Below are 21,536 nucleotides of genomic sequence, written 5' to 3'. Positions count from 1 at the left end.
GGCACCGGTGACCACAGTCCGGGGGCGCCGTGCGGCTCTGAAGGGGGGTCCACGCCCGCACGCACACGCAAGGATGCCTTGCACTCCCTCTAGCCCCAGGGATTTCGGAGGCGGCGACTGGGCGGTCCCGACACCGCGAGGCCACTCCTCTGCTCCTCCTCCCCCACCAGGCCCCCGCTGCCAGCCCAAGTCCCCTCAGGGGGCTGCTCGCGCTCCCCGGGCGCTTCCGCCCTCCTGGGGGCACCCGCGCACTTCCTCCTTCCCCTCCATGCCAGGCCTTCCTCCCCGGCCGCCTACCAGCCACATGACAGGAAGGGCTCCGCCACGCGACGTCACCGCCGTCCGCGCCCCCGCCCCCGGCTTCTCTCCGCCCCGCACGCACGCAAGGGGGCGGCAGGCGGAGGCGCTCGGCGCTCCCCAACCAGCAGTCGCCAGAGCGCCCCGGCGGCCGCCGCTGAGGCGGCGCGCGGGTTCCCGGATGTACGGCGCTCGCGGAAGCCCCGCCCCGCCGCCGGCCCCGCGCGCGCGCGCCCCCGCCCTCCGCCCCGCGCGCGCCGCTGCGCTCGGCTCTCCCCTCCCTCTCCCGCCCTCCCCTTTTTTTCGTGCCTTGAGGTTGCGGGTCAGCGCGAGCCACTGCAGTGAGTCCGTCACGGCTCCGGAGCGAGCGCGAGGCAGCAGCCCCCGAGCCGCCTGGCCCTCTGGGTCCCGCTCGCCGTCCCTTCCTTCCTCCCCGCCTCTCGCCGCCTCTCCCGCGCTCTCTAAATCTCGATCTTAATTTCTTTCCCCCCCCTCAGCCCTGCCCGCTTCCTCGCGTGCCCAGTCACCCGGCCGGCGCGGGCCCCGCGGCGCCGCCTCCCCTCCCCCACCCGCACCCCCTCCCCGCGGGCGTCCCGAGGGCCGCCGCCGCTTCCTGCAAGGAGCTGGTCCGACCGCCGACACTCTTCCTCCAAGAGCGAGCCGCCGACCCGCCGAGCAAAATGGTGAGACCTTGGCCCCCCGTGCACGTCCCTCCCCCGCCCGCCGCCGCGGACGGGATCGCGATCGCGATCGGGATCGGGGGCGGGGGGCGAGCTCCGACGCCCCTCGTCGGCTGTCCCCGCTGGAACATTCCAGAGACCCGGGCCCGTGCGGCCGGCGGAGGCGGCGGGCCTGCCCGAGGCTGCAGCGGGGACCCCCGCGCCCGCCCCCGGCTCTCCGCCGGCGCCCCCCGCCGCCCCACCCCCGCGGCCGCCGGGAGTCGCCCGGGTCCCGACCCCCCGCCGCCCCCGCCCCGGCGCGGGTCCCCCGCAGCCCACGGTTCCCTCTCTGCGTGGAGCTCCCCCTTGCGCCCCCGGACTTACTCTGTTTCGCAAGTTGGAGGGTATTCCGCGAGCGGGTGGAAATCATAATAGGTGGCAAATGGCGCTTTATGTAAGACCCACTTTCTCTGCGGAGCTGCTCCTGCTCCCACTCACGCCCGGTTTGGGAGCCGAGAGCCTTGGCAGGAATCCTGCGCCTCTCCCGGCGCCGGTGGCTTCGCGGCTTGTTTGCAGCCACAGGGGGCTTTCTGTCGCCGCCGCTGCCCTCGGTGCACGGGCGAGCCCGAAAGGGCCAAGGTGGAGCCGCGAAAACACGGGCCAGCCCGGCCTCGGCGCGGCGGCGATGCTGGCTTTGGCATGCTTCCCTACCCGCGAGCGTTTCTCGGCCGCTTCGTGGCCTTCGTGCGGGTCTCTCCCGGGGTGGTTGTTTTTGAATCATGGCGATTTAAATTTGTCTTTCCTTACCCTCACATTAATCCCTAGGTAGAATTCGCTGCTGTAGTGTTTCAGGCCGACGCTAGGGGTGTGTCTCCCGCCTCTCTGGCTCTCGCCAAGAAATCTACGACGCCCTTTTAGCCGGCTACCTCGCCGGTGCGCTCGCTCCGGGCAGCCCGTGGCGTTTCTTCCTCTTTGTAACCGAGAATTGCATACGGGGGAGAGAAAACTCGCGGTGCTGTCCCCTGAATATCAGATATCCGAACGTGTGATTCGGTTGGTGCACTCTCAAAGTCTTGGAACAGCTGTCTGAAGATTTTTAGACAGTTTGACGCAGTTTCTTGCACCTTTTAATTGTATGGTGTTCCACCCTCTAGATGGGACTTAACTATTTCAGAATTTACCGGTGGCTTAGTGAAGAGAGGAATTCTATTGATTGCAATTGAAAATCAATCCGGTGGTGGTTATGAAAGAAGAGTTTGATACTAGAATATTTAAACCAACTTTTATTTAAAATATAGGACAAATGATTAAGTTTGTGGGCATAATGAGAATGCAGATTAAGAACATACTGAATCAGAGATTCGTGATTTTGGTGAGTACAGGATGTTTTTCCCTGCCAGCTCTGGTCTGGATACAGCTCAGACACAACTTAAGTCCTCAAATCCACGAAATTTAGGCTTCCCTGGACTGTGACAGAAAACAATTTATTAAGACCAGAGCCAGTCTTTTTGTTGGCATACTCTGGAAGTTAGGGACTTTTTTTTTTTTTTTTTTTCACTTTAGTTCTTTAACAGAACTTACTGCACACATTTTACTTGAACGTCAAGATCTAGGTGGTCTTTGTTGGTTGCAGTGAATGCTTTTACTTGGGATGCATTTTGAGTAACAGTGATCCAGCCTTTTTTTATATCTTATATGGCAAAATGAGCTGACTTCCAAACAGTTTTTTCTCTATTTGTGTACTCCCTTTCATATTTCTGAACAACAGACTATATTTGGGAAATCTTCCTTTGCTCTCAAATTTCTTACTTTTCTCATCATACTCATTGTTTCCGTATTTTAAAAAAAGATTTAAGATGTACCATATGATACTGTTTTCTTCCAGGTTATTATATTCCTCTTTCCAGTTCTCTGATTTATTCTTGGCATGTTTCTCTTCCATCCTTGCAATACTATTTCAGAACCTACATAATTCATGGTGACAGCAGCTTCTCAACTTCAAGATTATTTTGGTTTGAAAATATCAAGACCATACCCATAATTGAACTTTGCCATTTAGGATACTGATTAATTCAAATAAGTTAGATTTTGGAATGATGTGGTTAGTTTTTCCAGTTAATTAAATGTACAGTCCTAAAAATTTTCATTCCATTTGGGAAACCTTCATATTAACTTAGTATCATGAACATATTTACATTTTTGTCTGTAGACTTTGTAATATCAATTTATTAATATCACTGATTAATTCAAGTAAGGAGAAAGCAGGAGGGTTTGTAAGACATAATTGAGTTCCACAAGGAATTTATTTATTTATTTATTTATTTATTTATTTTTTTTTTGACAGGCAGAGTGGATAGAGAGAGAGAGACAGAGAGAAAGGTCTTCCTTTTGCCGTTGGTTCACCCTCCAATGGCCGCCGCGGTAGCGCGCTGCGGCCGGCGCACCGCGCTGTTCCGATGGCAGGAGCCAGGTGCTTCTCCTGGTCTCCCATGGGGTGCAGGACCCAAGTACTTGGGCCATCCTCCACTGCACTCCCTGGCCACAGCAGAGAGCTGGCCTGGAAGAGGGGCAACCGGGACAGGATCGGTGCCCCGACCGGGACTAGAACCCGGTGTGCCGGCGCCGCAAGGCGGAGGATTAGCCTGTTGAGCCACGGCGCCGGCCAGAATTTATTTATTTTTTTTTGGACAAGTACTTCAATAGTTGCTACCTTAAAAGTAGTTCTCATTTTCCTGTGTATTAAAATCTTTCCATCCCTTCACTCCAGTTTGAGTTTTAAACTGTGGAGCAACCAAGAGGAGGAAGATTATGTGTACATATATAAAAATCTGGCAGTTGTGAGCTTCTGGGAATCTCCCCTGAACCAGGATTTTGTTGGAGTAGATAATATGGCTTTTGTTCTGGATACTTATGCGAATATGAGGTAAAGGTAATTGCTCTTTAAGGCTACCTTAAAATTTATAAAGAGCCTTTTCATGTCTTTGCGCTTTTACCATTTTATTAAAGTTGACACCATCTGTATGATTTGTAACTAGTTAATGTAAAACAAATTTACTGTTATCTGTAATTCCACTCAGAATTGTAAACAGTACAGTTGTAATCTAGCACACTCGGTGACAAGACTACTTTTTTTTTTTTTTAAAGAAAAAATAAAAATCTTATGGCCAGCAGAATTAAAATTCATGTCAGTCATGTGAAGAAAATTTTTTCTACTCATTGTGAGGCATAAGGGATGAGAAAATTAGGATGGCTCAGGGTACAGGAAAGATGCAGGGTACTAGGTCAGTCAGTAGAGAGAGAGAAACAGACAGGTATGGAAGGATCAGGAGTTTATTATAGATAATAAGGCAGTGTAACGAAGTCAGTTTAGGCCAGATTAAGCAAGTGAAGCAGACCCTGGCCCTGGAGTTTGGGGCAAACAACAGGGATTCATTCACATCAACAAATTAACTTACAGATTTTGTCTGTTATTCACAGGGTACCCTGCTTTCTTTTCTTTTCTTTTCTTTTTTTTTTTTTTTTTAATTTATTTTATTTACTTGAAAGAGTTACAGAGAGAAGCAGAGAGAGAGAGAGAAAGGTCTTCAATCTGCCAGTTCACTCCCTGGTTGTCCACAACGACCAGAGCTGAGCTGATCTGAAGCCAGGAGCAAAGAGCTTCTTTTGGGTCTCCCCACACGGCTGCGGTGGCCCAAGGACTTAGGTCATCTTATGCTTTCCCAGGCCAGAGCAGAGAGCTGGATTGGAAGTGGAGCAGCTGGTATACCCATATGGGATGCAGGTGCTGCAGTCCAGGGCTTTAACCTGCGGCGCCATAGCGCTGCCCAAGTACCATGCTTTCTGTTGTGGAAGATCTTAAAATAATTAAGGTGGGTTTTCTGCCTTCACTTTATCAAAGAATGTAAGACAAATGCCAGTAGCTATGAAATAAGTTGGTACTGATGTGTTTCATGGATTGCATATACAAAGCCTGATGGAAATTAGGGAGGGAGGAAGGTAAGTGTCATGGGATTGGGAAAAGTTTTTTTTTTTTTTTTTTTTTGACAGGCAGAGTGGATAGTGAGAGAGAGAGACAGAGAGAAAGGTCTTCCTTTTTGCCATTGGTTCACCCTCCAATGGCCGCCGCGGCCGGCGCATCGTGCTGATCTGAAGCCAGGAGCCAGGTGCTTCTCCTGGTCTCCCATGCGGGTGCAGGGCCCAAGCACTTGGGCCATCCTCCACTGCCTTCCCGGGCCATAGCAGAGAGCTGGCCTGGAAGAGGGGCAACCGGGATAGAATCCGGCGCCCCGACCAGGACTAGAACCCAGTGTGCCGGCGCCACAAGGCGGAGGATTAGCCTGTTAAGCTACAGCGCCAGCCGGGAAAAGTTTTTTTTTTAAAGATTTATTTTTTTATTTATGTGAAAGTGAGGGAGACAGAGATCTTTCATCCACTGACTCACTCCCCAGATGGCTGGGCCTGGGCCAGACCGAGCATGGGTACAGAGTTCCAAGGACTTGGGCCATTTTCCACTGCTTTACTGGGACATAGCAGAGAGCTGGATTGGAAATGGAGCAACCAGTACTCCAATCTGCATCCATTTTGGGATGCTGGCACTGCAGGCTGAGGTTTAATCTATGCTACAGCGCCATCCTCTCTGGGAAAGGTTTTTATGAAAGAGGTAACAATTGAGCTGGGTCTAAACCAATTATTAGAATTGCAGTAGATGGAGTTGGAGCTATCCAGAGGAAGGCTTTAAATCTTTAAAGAAGAAAGAAACGATGTGGGGCCGGTGCTGTGGTACAGCGGGTTAACACCCTGGCCTGAATCGCCTGCATCCAATATGGGTGCCGGTTCTAGTCCTGGCTGCTCCTCTTCTGATCCAGCACTCTGCTGTGGCCTGGGAAGGCAGTGGAGGATGGCCCAAGTCCTTGGGCCCCTGCTTCTGTGAGGGAGACCCGGAGGAAGTTCCTGGCTCCTGGCTTCGGGTTGGCATAGCTCCAGCCGTTGCAGCCAACTGGGGAGTGAACCATCGGATGGAGGACCTCTCTCTCTCTCTCTCTCTCTGTAACTCTAACTTTCAAATAAATAAATAAATCTTTAAAAAAAAGCGAGAGAGACAATGTATAGTTGGACCACAGCATCTCAAAACTTGTTTCCTGGACCAGCAGTTTGAGTTCATCTGTAACCTAGCTGGGCACCATCCTGGAACAACTAAATCTAAAACTGGATATGAACCAAACAGGCTACAGTTTATAGGTCTTCTAGGGGATTATGATGTATGCTAAATTTTGAGAGCCATTGTTTCAAAAATAGCAAGGAATATATTTATTTAAATTTTAGTCAAGCGCCTGTTAATATACCTAGCACTAACTGTACAAAGAACTTAATATTGCCAAGGAACTTAATCAAGTGGGGTAAACAGCACAGTGATTATGCAGTTTGGTATGTACTATTAAACTAAACATGGGGTGTGTGGGAGCACATGGTAGGAAGAGGCTCAGTCCAGACTTAAGTGGGAATAGGGGGTGAATGTCACTCAGAGAAAGCTTCCTCGAAGAGATGGTGTCTGAGCTGAGTCTTAAAAGGAGAAGTGTTTAGCTTCAGGAGCTTATGCTCAAGTCATAGAGGCATGAGCTGTACAAGCCAGTCAAAGAACTAAAGTACGCTTTTTGTCTTACATGGTTTGATTTAGGATTTTTTGATTTTACAATGGTACAAAAATGATAAGCAATCAGTAGAAACCATACCGATGTACATTTGCCATTTGTTAATAGTGGTGGTGAGTACCTACACAACCATTCTGTTTTTCACTTTCAGTACAGTATTCAATAAGTTAAATGCATTTATTATAAAATAAACTTTATGTTAGATAATTTTACTTGACGATAGGCTAATGTAGGTGTCTGACCACGTTTAAGGTAGCTAGACTAAAAAGCTGTGATGAGTGGTAGGTTAGCTGTATTAAATACAATTACAATATTTTAAGCTGATGTGGCAATGTAGCTGCAAAGCTGGCATCCCATATTTGGAATGCTGGGTTGAGTCCCAGCCGCTCTGCTTCCCATCCAGCTTCCTGCTAATGTGCCAGAGAAGGCAGCAGCAGATGGCTCCTGCCGCCATGTAGAAAACCTGGATGGAGTTCCTGGCTTCAGCCAGGGCCAGTTCTGGATGTTGTGGCCATTTGGGGAGTAACCAGTGGGTGGAAGATCTCTCTCTCTCTTTCTGTCACTCTGCCTTTCAAATACATAAATCTTATTAAAAAGGTATTTTCTGGGCTGACGTTGTAGTATAGCAGGTTGAGCCTCTGCCTATGACACCTGGATCTCTTGTGGGTGCTGGTTCGAGTCCCACTGCTCCACTTCCAATGTGCTCCCTGCTGATGCACATGGGAAAGCAGCAGAGAATGCCCTGCCACCTGTGTGGGAGACCTGGTAAAAGCTCCAAGTTAGGGGCGCAGCCAGTTAACGCCCTGGCCTGAAGCACCTGCATCCCATATGAGCGCTGGTTCTAGTCCCAGCTGCTCCTCTTCTGATCCAGCTCTCTGCTGTGGCCTGGGATAGCAGTAGAAGATGGCCCAAGTCCTTGGGCCCCTGCACTCACTTGACAGACCCAGAAGAAGCTCCTGGCTCCTGGCTTAGGATCAGCGCAGCTCCGGCCATTGCGGCCATCTGGGGAATGACCCATCGGATGGAAGACCTCTCTCTCTCTCTGTCTCTACCTCTCTCTGTAACTCTTTCACATAAATAAAATAAATCTTTAAAAAAAAAAAAAAAAAGCTCCAAGCTCCTGGCTTCAACATGACCCAACCTGGCCCAGCACCAGCTGTTGTGGCCATTTTGGGGGTGAAAAGCAGATGCAATATATGTCCCTTTTTCTTTCTCTGCCTCTCCTCTGTAAATCTGCCTTTCAAATTCAAAAAAAGGGTAATTTCAACTTATAGTGGCGTTTTTGAGAATTCATCAAGGCTAAAGAGTTGTAGGGGTAGGGAAAGAGCATCAGATACATTTGAGGCTGTCATAGAGGGGCTTATATAAAATATGAAGGAGTTAAAATTGTTTCCCTAAGGCCGGCGCCGTGGCTCACTAGGCTAATCATCCGCCTGTGGCGCCGGCACTCCGGGTTCTAGTCCTGGTTGGGGTGCTGGATTCTGTCCCAGTTGCTCCTCTTCCAGTCCGGCGCTCTGCTGTGGCCCAGGAAGGCAGTGGAGGATGGCCCAGGTGCTTGGGCGCCTGCACCCGCCTGAGAGACCAGGAGGAAGTGCCTGGCTCCTGGCTTCTCTCTGTCTCTCTCTCTCACTAACTCTGCCTGTCAAAAAAAAAAAAAAAAAATTGTTTCCCTAAAAGCAGTGGGAAGCTATTGTTTTTTTAAAAAAATATTTATTTATTTGAGAGGCAGAGAAAGAACGTCTGCTCCTTCAGCTGCTGACTCATTTCCAAATGCCCTCAATGGCCTGGACTGGGTCAGCCAAATCCAAGAGCTGGGAACTCAGTTCAGGTCTCACACATGAGTGGCAGGAACTCAATTACTTGAGCCTTCACTACTGCCACCCAGGGTCTGCATTAGCAGGAAGCTGGAGTCAGGAGTCAGAGCCAGGTATTGGACGTAGAGTCACCAATATGGTGTGTGGGCATCTTAACTGACAGGCTGTGTGCTCATCTCAGAAAACTGTTTTTAAGCAGAATAATATTAAGAGTATTATCTCATTAACTTTTTAAAGATCAGTCTGATGACCTAGTGAATGTAGACATGAGGTTGCTTAAGAAATAAAGTAAGTCATGAGAAATAAGGACTGGAGGGGCTAGCATTGTAGCACAGCAGGTTAAGCTGCCACTTGTGGTGCTGACATCCAATATCAGAGTGCCAGTTCGAGTCCCAGCTGCTCCGCTTCAGTTCCAGCTCCTTGCTAATGTGTGTGCCTGGGCAGGCAGTGGAAGATGGCTTACATACTTGGGCCCCTGCCACCCACATGGGAGGCCAAGATGGAGCTCCTGTCTTTGGCCTGGCCCAGCCCTTGCCATTGCAGCTATTTGGAAAGTGAGCAAGCAGATGGAAGATCCCCCCCCCCCCCCCCGCCCCGTCACTATGCCTTTCAAAAACTAAGAGAAAAGAAATAAGGACTGGAAAAGAGTACCATATCAGTGTAGATGAAAAGGAAGGATCAGATATGAGAAAAAGTAGAAGAGAGGGCTTGGTGACTATTGTGGGCAAGAAAAGGTGTGAATCCTGCTTTGGTTTCTGGTTTTGGTGACTAGGTGGAAGATAATGCTAGCCACTCAGCAAACATTTACACACTTGGGTAAGCTTTGGACAATACTCCCTTTGTTTTATATATATATATTTATATATTTATATTTTTATATTTATATATGTTTGTATGTATATATGTATGTGTGTGTGTATATAAAACCCTGTTTGTTAGGGTGCCCACTTTGTTTCATCTCTGTAGTCTTCCTTTATCATTTGGAAATTAATTCTTGGAATGCTGTATTGCAAGATTTTAAGTTTAGTACGCTAGCATGATGTGAAATATTAACAGTGACTGTTGCATAGATATTGTGACCTAGGATATTTAGTAAAAAGGAATTTAAAAGCCTGGAGGTCGGAAGAGGCACCTATTTTTGAGCAGTGATTCTCAAAATTCAAATCCCGCACTAAGCAACGTCATCATCTGGGACCTTGTTAGAAGTGTATATTGTCCTAGGAAATACAGGAAAAAGGAAAAGGAAGTTTGGGGAAGTGATGAGTTTCTACTTTTGATATGTTAAATTTGAAGTAGCCGTGTGTTTGGGGGGGCATTTGGACATTGTGGTGCAGCAGATTAGGGCACTGCTTAGGATACCCACATCCTGCTTTGGAGTTCCTGACTGAGTCCCAGCTTTGCTTCTGGTCCAGCTTCCTATTAATGTATGCACTGGGAGGCAGCAGGTGATTCTGCTCTTCATGTGGGAGACCTAGGTGGAGTTCCAAGCTCCTGGGTTTGGTCTGGCTCAGCCCTGGCTGTTGCAGCCATTTGGGAAATGCACCAGCATATGGAAGAGTTTCCCCCATCACTCCCTCTCCCCCTTATTGCTCTGCCTTTCTAATATATAAATATAAATGAAGTGAAAAAAAGTCATAGGTTGTTATGACCAACAGGTAATTGGTTATCTAGAGCTCAGAAGAGATCTATAGGTAGGCCTTTGATCTAGCAGTTAAGGTACTGGTTAGGGTAACTTTTTTCCACATGGGGGTGCCTGGGCTCAAAATCCAGCTTCCGATTTCAGTTTCCTGCTAACTGGAACTGAGAGGATAGTAGTGATGGCTGAAGTGATTGGGTTCCTGCCACCCATGTGGGAGATCTAGATTGAATTCTAGGCTCCCAGCCTTAGCCCAGTCCAGCTCAGGCTGTTCAGGCATTTGGGAAGTGAATCAGAAGATGGGGTCCTACCTTTCTCCTTTTATGGCTCTGTTTCTCTGCCTCTCAAAACAGACAAAAAGAATAGAGGTCTGGCTTTTGCATTAAAGATTTAGGCATTGTCTGTATATCTGAATAAGCATGAAATTCCACAGAGAATATGAAATAAGAAACCAGGAGGGTGAACTCTTAACACTGTGTGTTAAGAGGCAGGTAGAGGGTGAGCTTGTGATGGTTGCCTGAGAATGAGTAGTCAGAGAGATAGTTGAGAAATGAGCTGAGTGAGGAGAGATTAAAATGAGTTACAAGGAGGAAGTTGGCAGTGAATAGATGCTGCAGAGATTAGGAAAGAACTTGAAAGTGTCCTTTGGAGGCATCATGAGAGTTCTGGTGACTTTGGCAGTAGTAATTCGCTGTAATGGTGGCCAGGGAAGTCATGATGTATTGAGTAGAGTAATACATGGGTAGCCAGACATTGAGCATACACTGTCCATTAAAGCTTTGAATAGAAGAAGAGAAGGGGGTCAGCACTGTAGTGTAGTGGGTAAAGCCGCCGCCTGCTGTGCCGGCATCCCATATGGGTGCTGGTTTGATCCCAGCAGTTCCACTTCCAATCCAGCTCTCTGCTATGGCCTGAGAAAGCAGTAGAGGATGGCCCAAGTCTTTGGGCCCCTGCACCAGCGTGGGAGACCCAGAGGAGCTCTTGGCTCCTGGCTCCTGGTTTCTGATCGGCACAGTTCTGACCATTGCAGCCAGTTGGGAAGTGAACCAGTAGTTGGATGGAAGACCTCCCCCTCCCCATAGCTCTTTCAAATAAATAAATCTTAAAAAGAGAGAAGATGAAAGCTAGAAAATTAAGGTTTTAGGAAGGATTTATTTTTGAGTCAAAGGAATAAGCTGGGACGAAGGAAAGCTGTGTTTTGAATCTTTTCAAAGGGAAAGAGTGAGATTATTGACAGTTTGATGTATCCAAGGAGGCAGAAGGGAATTAGACGGGAGGAAGGATTTTTGTCATTCTTTAAAAATGAAAGGGGAGGAAATAAAGATGAAAACACTTATAGGTCATATGGGAATTTGGGCTGGAAAGGAAGTCATGTGTTAAATTGCAAATGGCCTTAGCTTACTTCAGTTTGGTTTCATTGGGGACCATTGATTAATCTGGAAATAAGATGCTGGGTGACTTGGAAGAAGTTGAAATGTAGGTAGGAATGTTGCTTTGTGGCATTACAGGTATGAAGTCAAGCACAGAGTTGAAAAGAGTTGGAAACTGACTTCTTATGAGAAACAGAATCTTAAAAGAATTTCACAACCTGGTGATTGGCTAAAAAGATAGTTCTACGTTGTTTGTTTATTAAGAAGAATTTTTTTAAAAGATTTATTTATATGGAAGGCAGAGTTAGAAGGCAGGCAGAGAGAGAGAGAGAGAGCTTCCATCCACTTGTTCACTCTCCAAATGTCTGCAACAGCTGGGACTGGGCCAGGCCGAACTTGGGAGCTTTTTCCGGGTCTCCCATAAGACTTGGGCCATCTTCTGCTTTTTTTTCCTGAGGGCATTAGCAGAGAACTGGATTGGAAGTGGAGCAGCCAGGACTTGAATTGGCTTCTATATTGGGAATGCTGGCACTGCAGACAACAGTTTAACTTACTGTGCCACAAGCTTCCCTGGAGAAGAATTTTTTTTTTTTAAGTTATTTTTGTTTATTTGAAAGACAGATATTCCATCTGCAGGTTCAATCCCCAAATGGTTGCAACACAGCCAGGGTTCTCAGGCCAAAGCCAGAATCCTAGAACTCTATCCAGGTCTCACACATTCATGGCAAGGACTCAAGTATTTGAATCATGATCTGCTGCCTCCTACTGTGTGCATTAGCAGGAAGGTGGATCAGAAACTGAAAGAAAAAAAAAAGAAAAGAAGGAAAGAAGGGTGGGAGGGGGAAAAGGGAACGGAGGAAGTGAGAATCATTATATTCTTAGAATTATATCTACAAATCACATTTAATCTGTTAAAAAATAATCAAAATTTAAAACTATGGAAAAATAAAAGGGCCAGTGCTGTGGCTCAGTGGGTTAAGGCCCTGGCCTGCAGTGCCGTCATCCCATATGATTGCTGGTTCTAGTTCTGGCTGCTACACTTCCAGTCCAGCTCGCTGCTAATGCATCTGGGAAAGCAGTGAAGGATGGTCCAAGTGCTTGTGCTGCTGCATCTGTGTGTGGGAGACTTGGAAGAAACTCCAAGCTCCTAGCTTTGGCCTGGCCCAGCCCTGGTCATTTTGGCCATTAGGGGAGTGAACCAGTGGATAGAAGACCTCTCTGTGTCTCTACCTCACTCTGTAACTCTGCCTTTCAAATAAATAAAAACAAATCTTTAAAAAGAAGCAGCAGCATACCTAGGACTCAAAGCTGGGCACTTTGATAAGGGATACAGGTGTTCCAAGTAGTGACTTAACTGCTGTGCCACTTATTCCACCTCCCTGCTGTTATCACGTAAAGTTGGAAAGTAGGACTGAGTTGTTGGTTGAAAGAGGTGTTAGAAGAAGGTGAGTTTGATTGTTTTGTTTTGTTTTTAAGATTTATTTATTTATTTGAAAGGCAGAGTTACAGAGAGAGTTCTTCTACCCACTGGTTCACTTCCCAGATGGCCGCAACGGCCAGAGCTGCACAGATCTGAAGTGAGGAGTCAGGAGCCTCTTCCGGGTCTCCCACGTGGCTGCGGGGGCCCAAAGATTTGGGCCATTTTCTGCTGCTTTCCCAGGCCATAGCAGAGAGCTGGATGAGAAGTGGAGCAGCTGGGACTTGAACTGGTGCCTCTGGGATGCCAGCACTGCTGGTGGTGGCTTTACCTGCTACACCACAGCACCAAACCCACAGTTTGGTTTTAAGACCACTGTAGTTATTTAACAAAAAATTTTGATAATATATTTGGGAAAGAAGTAGAGTTATGATATTTGAGTCAAGTTGCTAGCTATGGGAGGGTTGTAAGGATGAGGATTGAGAAGAAACTGATTGGACACAGATATTTAGCTTAGTGTTTTAGACATCTGGTTCCCAATTGGAATACCTGGGTTTGATTTCTGACTCTGGCTTCTGACTAGCAGTGATGGCTCAAATATTTGTATTCCTGCTACCCTTGTCGGAGATTTCTATTGGGTTCCCTGTTCCTAAGTCTGGCTCTGGCTTGGATCAGCCCCAGGCATTGTAGGCATTTGGACAGTGAAATCAGCAAATGGGAGCCTCTCTTTGGTCCTTGTTTCTCTCTGCCTCTCAAATAAATAAAATTATACAAATAGGGGGACTGGGATTGTGGCACAGCTGGTAAAGCCACTGCTGACAGTGCCAGCATCCCATAAGGGCATTGGTTCCTGTCCTAGCTACTCTACTTCCTATCTAGCTTACCTGCTTATTGGCCTGAAAAAGCAGCAGAAGATGGCCCAAGTGTTTGGGCCCTGCCACCTACATGGGAGACCTGGATGAAGCTCCTGGCTTCAGCCTTGGCCATTATGGCCATCTTAGGAGTGACATGATGGAAGGAAGATCCTTCTGTCTTCAATTCTTACTTGCAAATAAGTAAATAAATCTTTAAAAAAAAGATAATAGTGGAATTGTTCATTTGAAAACTATTGGTAATCTTTTTTAAAAAAATTTATTTATTTATTTGAAAGAATTACACAGAGAGAGATGGAGAGGCAGAGAGAGAGGTCTTCTGTCCGCTGGGTCACTTCCCAATTGGCCGCAATGGCTGCAGCTGTGCTGATCCAAAGCCAGGAGCCAGGCTCCTCTTCTGGGTCTCCTACATGGGTGCAGGGGCCCAAGAACTTGGGCCATCTTCTACTGCTTTCCCAGGCCATAGCAGAGAGCTGGATCGGAAGAGGAGCAGCTGGGACTAGAACCGGCGCTCATATGGGATGCCAGCACTGCAGGCAGCGGCTTTACCCGCTATGCCACAGCACAGTCCCCTATTGATGATCTTTATGACAGTAACTCAGTTAACTTTTATGTGATAAAAATAAGATTGCAAGTAATGTTACTCTCAATGTCTTTGGCTTTTTATGGATATTTTCCAAATATTTGATATATAATAGATATTAAGCAGTGTTAAAGAAGGAATAGGTGAATGAATAAAGGAATAGGTTCCTGAGATATTGGAGGCAGTGTCCCTTTTTTTGAGACATTTATGAAAGAAGGTCAAAGGATAGTTAACTGTCAGTGATTTACTGTTCGAGTAAGTTCTTTTTGAGATGAGGTATGATATGGATACTGTTTAGAATTAGAAAAGAGAAACGTGAGAGGGAGCCGTAAGAAAGAATAATGAATGGAACGAACCTTATAAGAAATAGAAAAAGAGGATAAAAGGAAAGGAAGGGGAGAAAAAAGGAAAGGATGGGGAGATTAGATCATGGCCACAGATTTTTTTTCTTTCATGTTATTTATTTGATCAACTCAAAATGTAGAGAGAGAGAAGAGACAGACAGACAGACAGACACACCTTCCATTCACTGGTTCACTCTCCCATGTGGCTGCAACAGCCAGGGCTGGGCCATGCCAAAGCTAGGAGCCTGGAGCTCCATCCAAATCTCCCACTTGGTTGGCAGAGGCCCAAATACTTGAACCATCATTTGATGCCTCCCAGAATGCATTAGGAAGGAAATGGATGGGAAATGGAGTTGCTGTAACTTGAACAAGCACATTGATATGGGATACAGGCCTCCCAATTTCCCACATCCCCACAGGCATGTCTTAACTAATGTGGAGCTCATGCCAGGTGGCCTGAGTCATCTCAGAATGTTGGGATGGTTTAAGATGGGATTGAGGAGGCCGGCACCGCAGCTCAATAGGCTAATCCTCTGCCTTGCGGCGCCAGCACCCCGGGTTCTAGTCCCGGTTGGGGCTCTGGATTCTGTCCCGGTTGCCCCTCTTCCAGGCCAGCTCTCTGCTATGGCCCGGGAGTGCAGTGGAGGATGGCCCAAGTGCTTGGACCCTGCACCCCATGGGAGACCAGGAGAAACACCTGGCTCCTGCCTTCGGATCAGCGTAGTGCGCCGGCCGCAGCGCGCCGGCCTCTGTGGCCATTGGAGGGTGAACCAACGGCAAAAAGGAAGACCTTTCTCTCTGTCTCTCTCACTATCCACTCTGCCTGTCCAAAAAAAGAAAAAGAAAAAGAAAAAATGGGATTGAGGGTGAGGAGTCGCAATACATTTTTATGTAATCAACTTTGGGGAATCTGATAGTTAACTAGGTACTAAGCAAATATTACTAAATAGTAGATAGGACTAGACCTAGGAGAGGGCAACAGTAGACTAGTGACCTAGGAAGCAGAAGTTCTAACAGGAACAGAGCTTAATACGTTGCCAGTCTTTGCTCTAATAACTCAGAATTATTTGTGCTTCTGATCAAGTTACATAAGTCTAAAAAAAACCCTTTTCTGAGTTCATACTTTATGGAGGGGGAACATATAGTTAGAAGAATAATATTCTTTTAAAGATTTATTTATTTACTTGAAAGGGAGAGAAATAGAAGAGAGACAGAAAGATACTCCATTCACTGGTTCATTCCCCAAATGGCCTCAATGGCCAGGACTTGGTCCCAGCCAAAGCCAGGAGACAGAAACTCCATCCAGGTCTCCAATGTGTGTGGCAGGGGCCCAAGCATGTAGGCCATCTACTGATGCTTTCCAGGCACGTTAGCAGGGAGCTGGATCCATAGTGGAACAGCTGGGACTTGCTGTGCCACAATGCCGGCCCCTCCACTTTACGTTTTATTTTATTAAGTATTAACTGCAAAGATAATATAAAAGGAGAAAAATGACTACTGAAGTGTGGTCTATATTTTATTTCAAGCTTGCCAGATTAAAATTTCTTCTTTGGTAAAAAACTAGGCCTTTTCTCCAGTAGCTGTCATTCCCCCTTTCTTTCTTTCTTTCTTTCTTTCTTTCTTTCTTTTTTTTTTTTAAATTTTTTATTTATTTGAAAGGCAGAGTTGGGGGGGGGGGAGCGGAGGATCTTAAATCCGCTGATTCACTCCCCATTTGGCTGCAAATGGCTGGAGCTGCAACGATCCAAAACCAGGAGCCAGGAGCTTCTTCCGGGTCTCCTACACAGGTGTAGGGGCCCAAGGACCTGGGCCATCTTCTACTGCTTTCCCAGGCCATAGCAGAGAGCTGGATTGGAAGTGGAGCAGCCGGGACTCAACCGGCGCCCATATGGGATGCCAGCACTGCAGGCGGCAGCCTTACCTGCTAGAGAACAGTGTCGGCCCCCTCCCCCCTCTTACTTTCTGAATACTGTCTCCTTAGACTCCCATATTCTGAGTTGATAATATAATTATAGCTAACGTATAGGTCTGGCACAGGACCAAAATTTTGATAAATGTAGTGTGACTAATACATGTTTTTGAGCATATCTTTGGTTTTTGTAGTCTTGTACCATAAGTGTATTTAAAACATTTGAGGATTTCTATAGGAAATTCTTTAAAATGTAGCACTGATAATTCAGCAAGTCATAGATATTGAAGTTTCCTTCTTCAGAGAATTTAGCTTAGTTTTGCTGTTTTGTTTTTAAAGATTTTTGAGGGCCAACACTATGATGTAGTGGGTAAAGCTGATGTCTGCAGTGTGAGCATCCTATATGAGCGCCAGTTGGAGTCCTGGCTGCTTCACTTCTGATCTAGCTCCCTCATCATGAACCTAGGAAAGCAGCAGAGGATGATCCAAGTCCTTGGGCCCCTGCACCCATGTGAGAGACCCTGAAGAAGATCCTGGCTTCTGGCTTCTGATTGGCCCAGCTCTGGCCATTGCGGCCATTTGGGGAGTGAACCAGCAGATGGAAGATTTTTCTCTCTTTCTGCCTCTGCCTCTCTGTAACTCTGCCTTCCAAATAAAATAAACAGATCTTAAAGGGAAAAAAAAAAAAAAAAAAGATTTTGGGGCCGGTGCCATGGCTCACTTGGCTAGTCCTCTGCCTGCAGTGCCGGCATTCCATATGGGCACGAGGTTCTAGTCCTGGCTGCTCCTCTTCCAGTCCAGCTCTCTGCTGTAGCCTGGGAGGGCAGTGGAGGATGACCCAAGTGCTTGGGCTCCTGAACCCGCATGGGAGGCCAGGAGGAAGCGCCTGGCTCCTGGCTTTGGATCGGCGCAGTGCTGGCCATAGCAGCCATTTGAGGGGTGAGCCAACAGAAGGAAGATCTTTCTCTCTGTCTCTCTCTCTAACTCGGCCTGTCAAATTAAAAAAAAAAAAAAAAAAAAGATTTTGAAACCCATTTATAGTATTTTTATAACGAGCATTTTTACCGACCTTTTGAGTATCCTAATTGGTAGTCCAGTTGATATCCCAAGAAACATTTCTGCAAATAAGATTGAGATGCCACAGTGACTTGTTTTTCTGTAATGTCATTAAATTGACCTATGATTTGGCTATATCTCTTGTAAGCAATGCAGAATACTCATTTGTATGTTAGATATACATGGTGGTGCCCTTGTACCCACCGCACTTCTCCTCTCAGGACGAATCCACAGCAATAGATATACTTATTTGTATATTGGAATGCAGTTGTACTTTAAAACCTGGGTGCAACAGAATGAAGCATAGCAGTCTATAAAAAGGATCAAACATTTACACTTTGCCCTTATTAGAGCTATCTAATAAATAGTTAAATTTGCCCTTAATCTGTCTCATTTCAGGGATGGTTGTCTTCCCATTCTCCCAAGTATGTTGTCATCAAGTTCCTGATAAAGGCATGCAATAAGCTGGTACCCTCTAATGTTATTTGCTTGTAAGGCAATGTTTAATAAAAATTAGAATAAGTAAAGACTAGCTATATGAACACAAATATGTTTAAGCTCTAGCCTTCTGTCTGGCTGTCACTCTATCTTTACTGTCTTCTAGACTCTTCTAGATCTCTGCTCATTTTATTCTTGCTGTTTTTTTAATTCACTATGTTCTGTGGTGTCTAGCAGACACTGGCTATATGTGGTTGTTTAAATTTTAGTTAAAATTAAAGTGCAAATTCAGTTCCTCAGTCACTTTAGCTATGTTACAAGTGCTCGATACCTACATGTGGCGAGTGGTTATTAAGTCTTAGCTCGTTTTCTGCTGTTGAAACAGAATAAGTGAGACCAAATAATTTATAAAGGAAGATTTATTTCTTTGAATTCTGGAGCTGGGAAGTCGTTTCAAGGAGCTACATCTGGTAAGGGCCTCCTTGTGGCATCATAACCTAGCAGAAGGCACCATAAGGCTAGAGAGAAAAACCTCATCATGGAGACTCCCACCCAGCTTCAGATAAACATCAGCATGTGAATTTGAGGATTACGTTTCAATACATGAACCTTTCAGTGGATCAAATTCAACCCCATAGCATTCTGCCCTTTGCTCCCCAGAAGTTGCTCACATACAAAATACATTCATCCCACCCTAATACCAAAGTCATAACTAGTTCCAACATCAACTCAAGAGCCTTTTCTGAAGTCTTTTCTGAATGAGGTAGATACTGGCAAGATTCAAAACACAATTTATCTCAAAGCAAATTACTCTCCACCTATGAGCCTGTGAAATGAACAAGTTATGTGCTTTTGGAATACAATGGTGGAACAGACATAGAGCACACATCAAAAAGGAGAAATAGAAGAGTAAATGGTCCTAAGTAAGTCTAAAACAATATTACGGGTTTTTTTTTTTTTAAATGGTTTTATTATGTATTTGATAGACAGACTTATACAGAGAGAGAGATCATCCATCTGCTGGTTCACTCCCCAAAATGGCTGTAATGGCTAGGGTTGGGCGAGGCTGAAGTCAGGAGCCTGGAAGTCCATCCAGGTCTCCTACTTGGGTGACAGGGGCTGGAGCACTCAAGCCATCTTCTGTTGCTTTTCCAGGAGAATTAGCAGAGAGGTGGATAGGAGGAGGGAAGCTGGGATTCCAGCCGGCACCCGTATGGGATGCCAGCATTGCAGGCAGTGATTTAACCCACTGTGCCACAACATTAGCCTCCACAGTACGTTTTAAAGCTGGATAATAATCTTTTTTGTCCCTCAGATTGGGCACACTGGAGAGGCAGTTGGGGCCCCAAGGCCCTGTGGCTCAGCTCAGGCAACATTTCTCCCATGCTAGCATTGCATACCAACTCTATACTTCTGGGGTCTCTGAGGTGGCCTCACTGCTACAGCTCACTGTGCATTGCCTTAATGAGGACTCTGTAGTGGCTCCAACCCACATTTCCCCTTGACGTTGCCTTTGTAGGGACTTTTAGTGGTAGCTCTGCCCTTGTGACAAGTCTCTACCTGTTCCCCAGGGACCCTGCAGCATCCTTTGAAATCTAGGTAGAAATTAGGCCACTGCTTGGGATGCTGGCTTCTCTTTTCAGAACCATCCTGGCTGCGCAACTGTGATACAGCTTCTTGCTAATGTGTCTGGGAAGGCAGCAGAGGGTGCTCCTGTATTTCCTTGCATACAGTTAAAAGTAGTCACACAGCAGCATGAATGCTTTGCTGCTTAGATTTTTTTTTTTTCTAACCAGATTTTTTTTTTTTTTTTGACAAGCAGAGTGGATAGTGAGAGAGAGACAGAGAGAAAGGTCTTCCTTTTTGCCGTTGGTTCACCTTCCAATGGCCGCTGCATCTCGCTGATCCGAAGGCAGGAGCCAGGTGCTTCTCCTGGTCTCCCATGGGGTGCAGGGCCCAAGCACTTGGGCCATCCTCCACTGCCTTCCTGGGCCATAGCAGAGAGCTGGCCTGGAAGAGGGGCCACCGGGATAGAATCCGGCGCTCCAACCGGAACTAGAACCCTGTGTGCCGGTGCCGAAAGGCGGAGGATTAGCCTGTTAAGCCACAGCGCTGGCCTCTAACCAGATCTTAATTCATTGTTCTTAAGTTCTGCATTTCATGAAGTCCTAGGGCATGGGCACAGTTCCAACAACTACTGTATAGCAAGGAGGACTTTTCCTCAAGTTTGTTTGTTTGTTTGTTTCTTTCTTTCTTTCTTGAAAGATTTATTTATTTATTTATTTGAAAGAGTTACACAGAGAGGAGAGGCAGAGAGAGAGGTCTTCCCATCTGATGGGTCACTCTCCAATTGGCCGCAATGGCCAGAGCTGCGCCAACTGGAGCCAGGAGCTTCTTCTGGGTCTCCCATGTGGGTGTAGGGGCCCAGGAATTTGGGCCATCTTCTACTGCTTTCCCAGGCCATAGCAGAGAGCTGGATGGGAAGTAGAGCAGCCAAGTCTCAAACCAGCGCCTATATGGGATGCAGGCACTTCAGGCCAGGGCGTTAACCCACTGTGCCACAGCGCTGGCCCCTCTCAAGTTTCTAATACCTTGTTCCTTATTTCTGGCTGACTCCTCACCAAAGAGTTTTTACTGTCTATTTCTGCCAGCATTCTGGTCACTACCATTTAAGTAATCCCTCAGAAGTTCTAGACTTTCTCTGCAGCGCCTCAGAATCACCTTAAGTGCTCAGTTCACAGAAACAGGCTTTTTTCTAGTCCTTTCCATATTTTTCCAGCTTCTCTCCACCATTACCCAATTCCAAAGCTACTTCTACATTTTCAAGTATTTGTTAAGGAAACAACACTACTTCTTATACTAATTTCTGTTTTAGTATATTTGCTGCTGCTATAACAGAATATCACAGACTGGGTAATTTATAAGGAAGAGAGATTTATTTCTCATAATTCTGCAGGCTGGGTAGTTAAAAGCATGGCCCCAGCATCTGGTGACAGCCTTTGTGCTATGTCATTTAAAAAAAAAAAAAGTATTTGCTTCTTTGGTCCTCTTTTTTTATTTGAAGGAAGGGAGAGATAGAGGAGAGATACTCCATCCACTGGTTCACTCCCCACCTGAACCAAGCCTGGGCTGGTCCAGGCTGAAGCCAGGAACTGTATCCTAATCTCCCACATGGATGGCAGGGGCCCAAGTACCTGATGTATACTCCGCTGCCTTCCCGGGCATATCAGCAGGGAGCTGGATAGGAACTGGAGCAGCTGGGGACTTCGTATTAAAACCAGTATTCATGTAGGATGCTGGTGTTGCAGGTGGTGGCCTTGCGATGCTTCCCACAAGGCTCCCCATCCTCCAACTTTTTTTTTCTTTGTTTAAAGATTTATTTATTTGAAAGACACAGAGGGAGAGAGAGAAAAAACATTCTCATTCTTCTTGACTTTGTAATGTTGGATCTTGTTGGGGACTTGGAATTCTCTCCTTTTTTGTTTTCTGTGAC

At 46.5% G+C, this 21,536-nt stretch overlaps 1 protein-coding gene across 1 annotated transcript in view; it reads left to right on the top strand.

Moving 5' to 3' along the window:
- Nucleotides 1-615: 615 nt before the first annotated feature.
- PPP3R1 (protein phosphatase 3 regulatory subunit B, alpha) overlaps nucleotides 616-21,536 on the top strand; it is an 83,486-nt gene continuing 62,565 nt past the window's right edge. Inside the window, exon 1 of the mRNA XM_062209561.1 lies at nucleotides 616-980. Coding sequence (XP_062065545.1) covers nucleotides 978-980 — 3 coding nt within the window. The 5' untranslated portion in view covers nucleotides 616-977. The remainder of the gene's footprint in view (nucleotides 981-21,536) is intronic.

Source organism: Lepus europaeus, chromosome 13 (assembly GCF_033115175.1).
Source record: "Lepus europaeus isolate LE1 chromosome 13, mLepTim1.pri, whole genome shotgun sequence".
NCBI classification, from domain to species: domain Eukaryota; kingdom Metazoa; phylum Chordata; class Mammalia; order Lagomorpha; family Leporidae; genus Lepus; species Lepus europaeus.
This window is presented reverse-complemented; position numbering and strand designations above follow the sequence as displayed.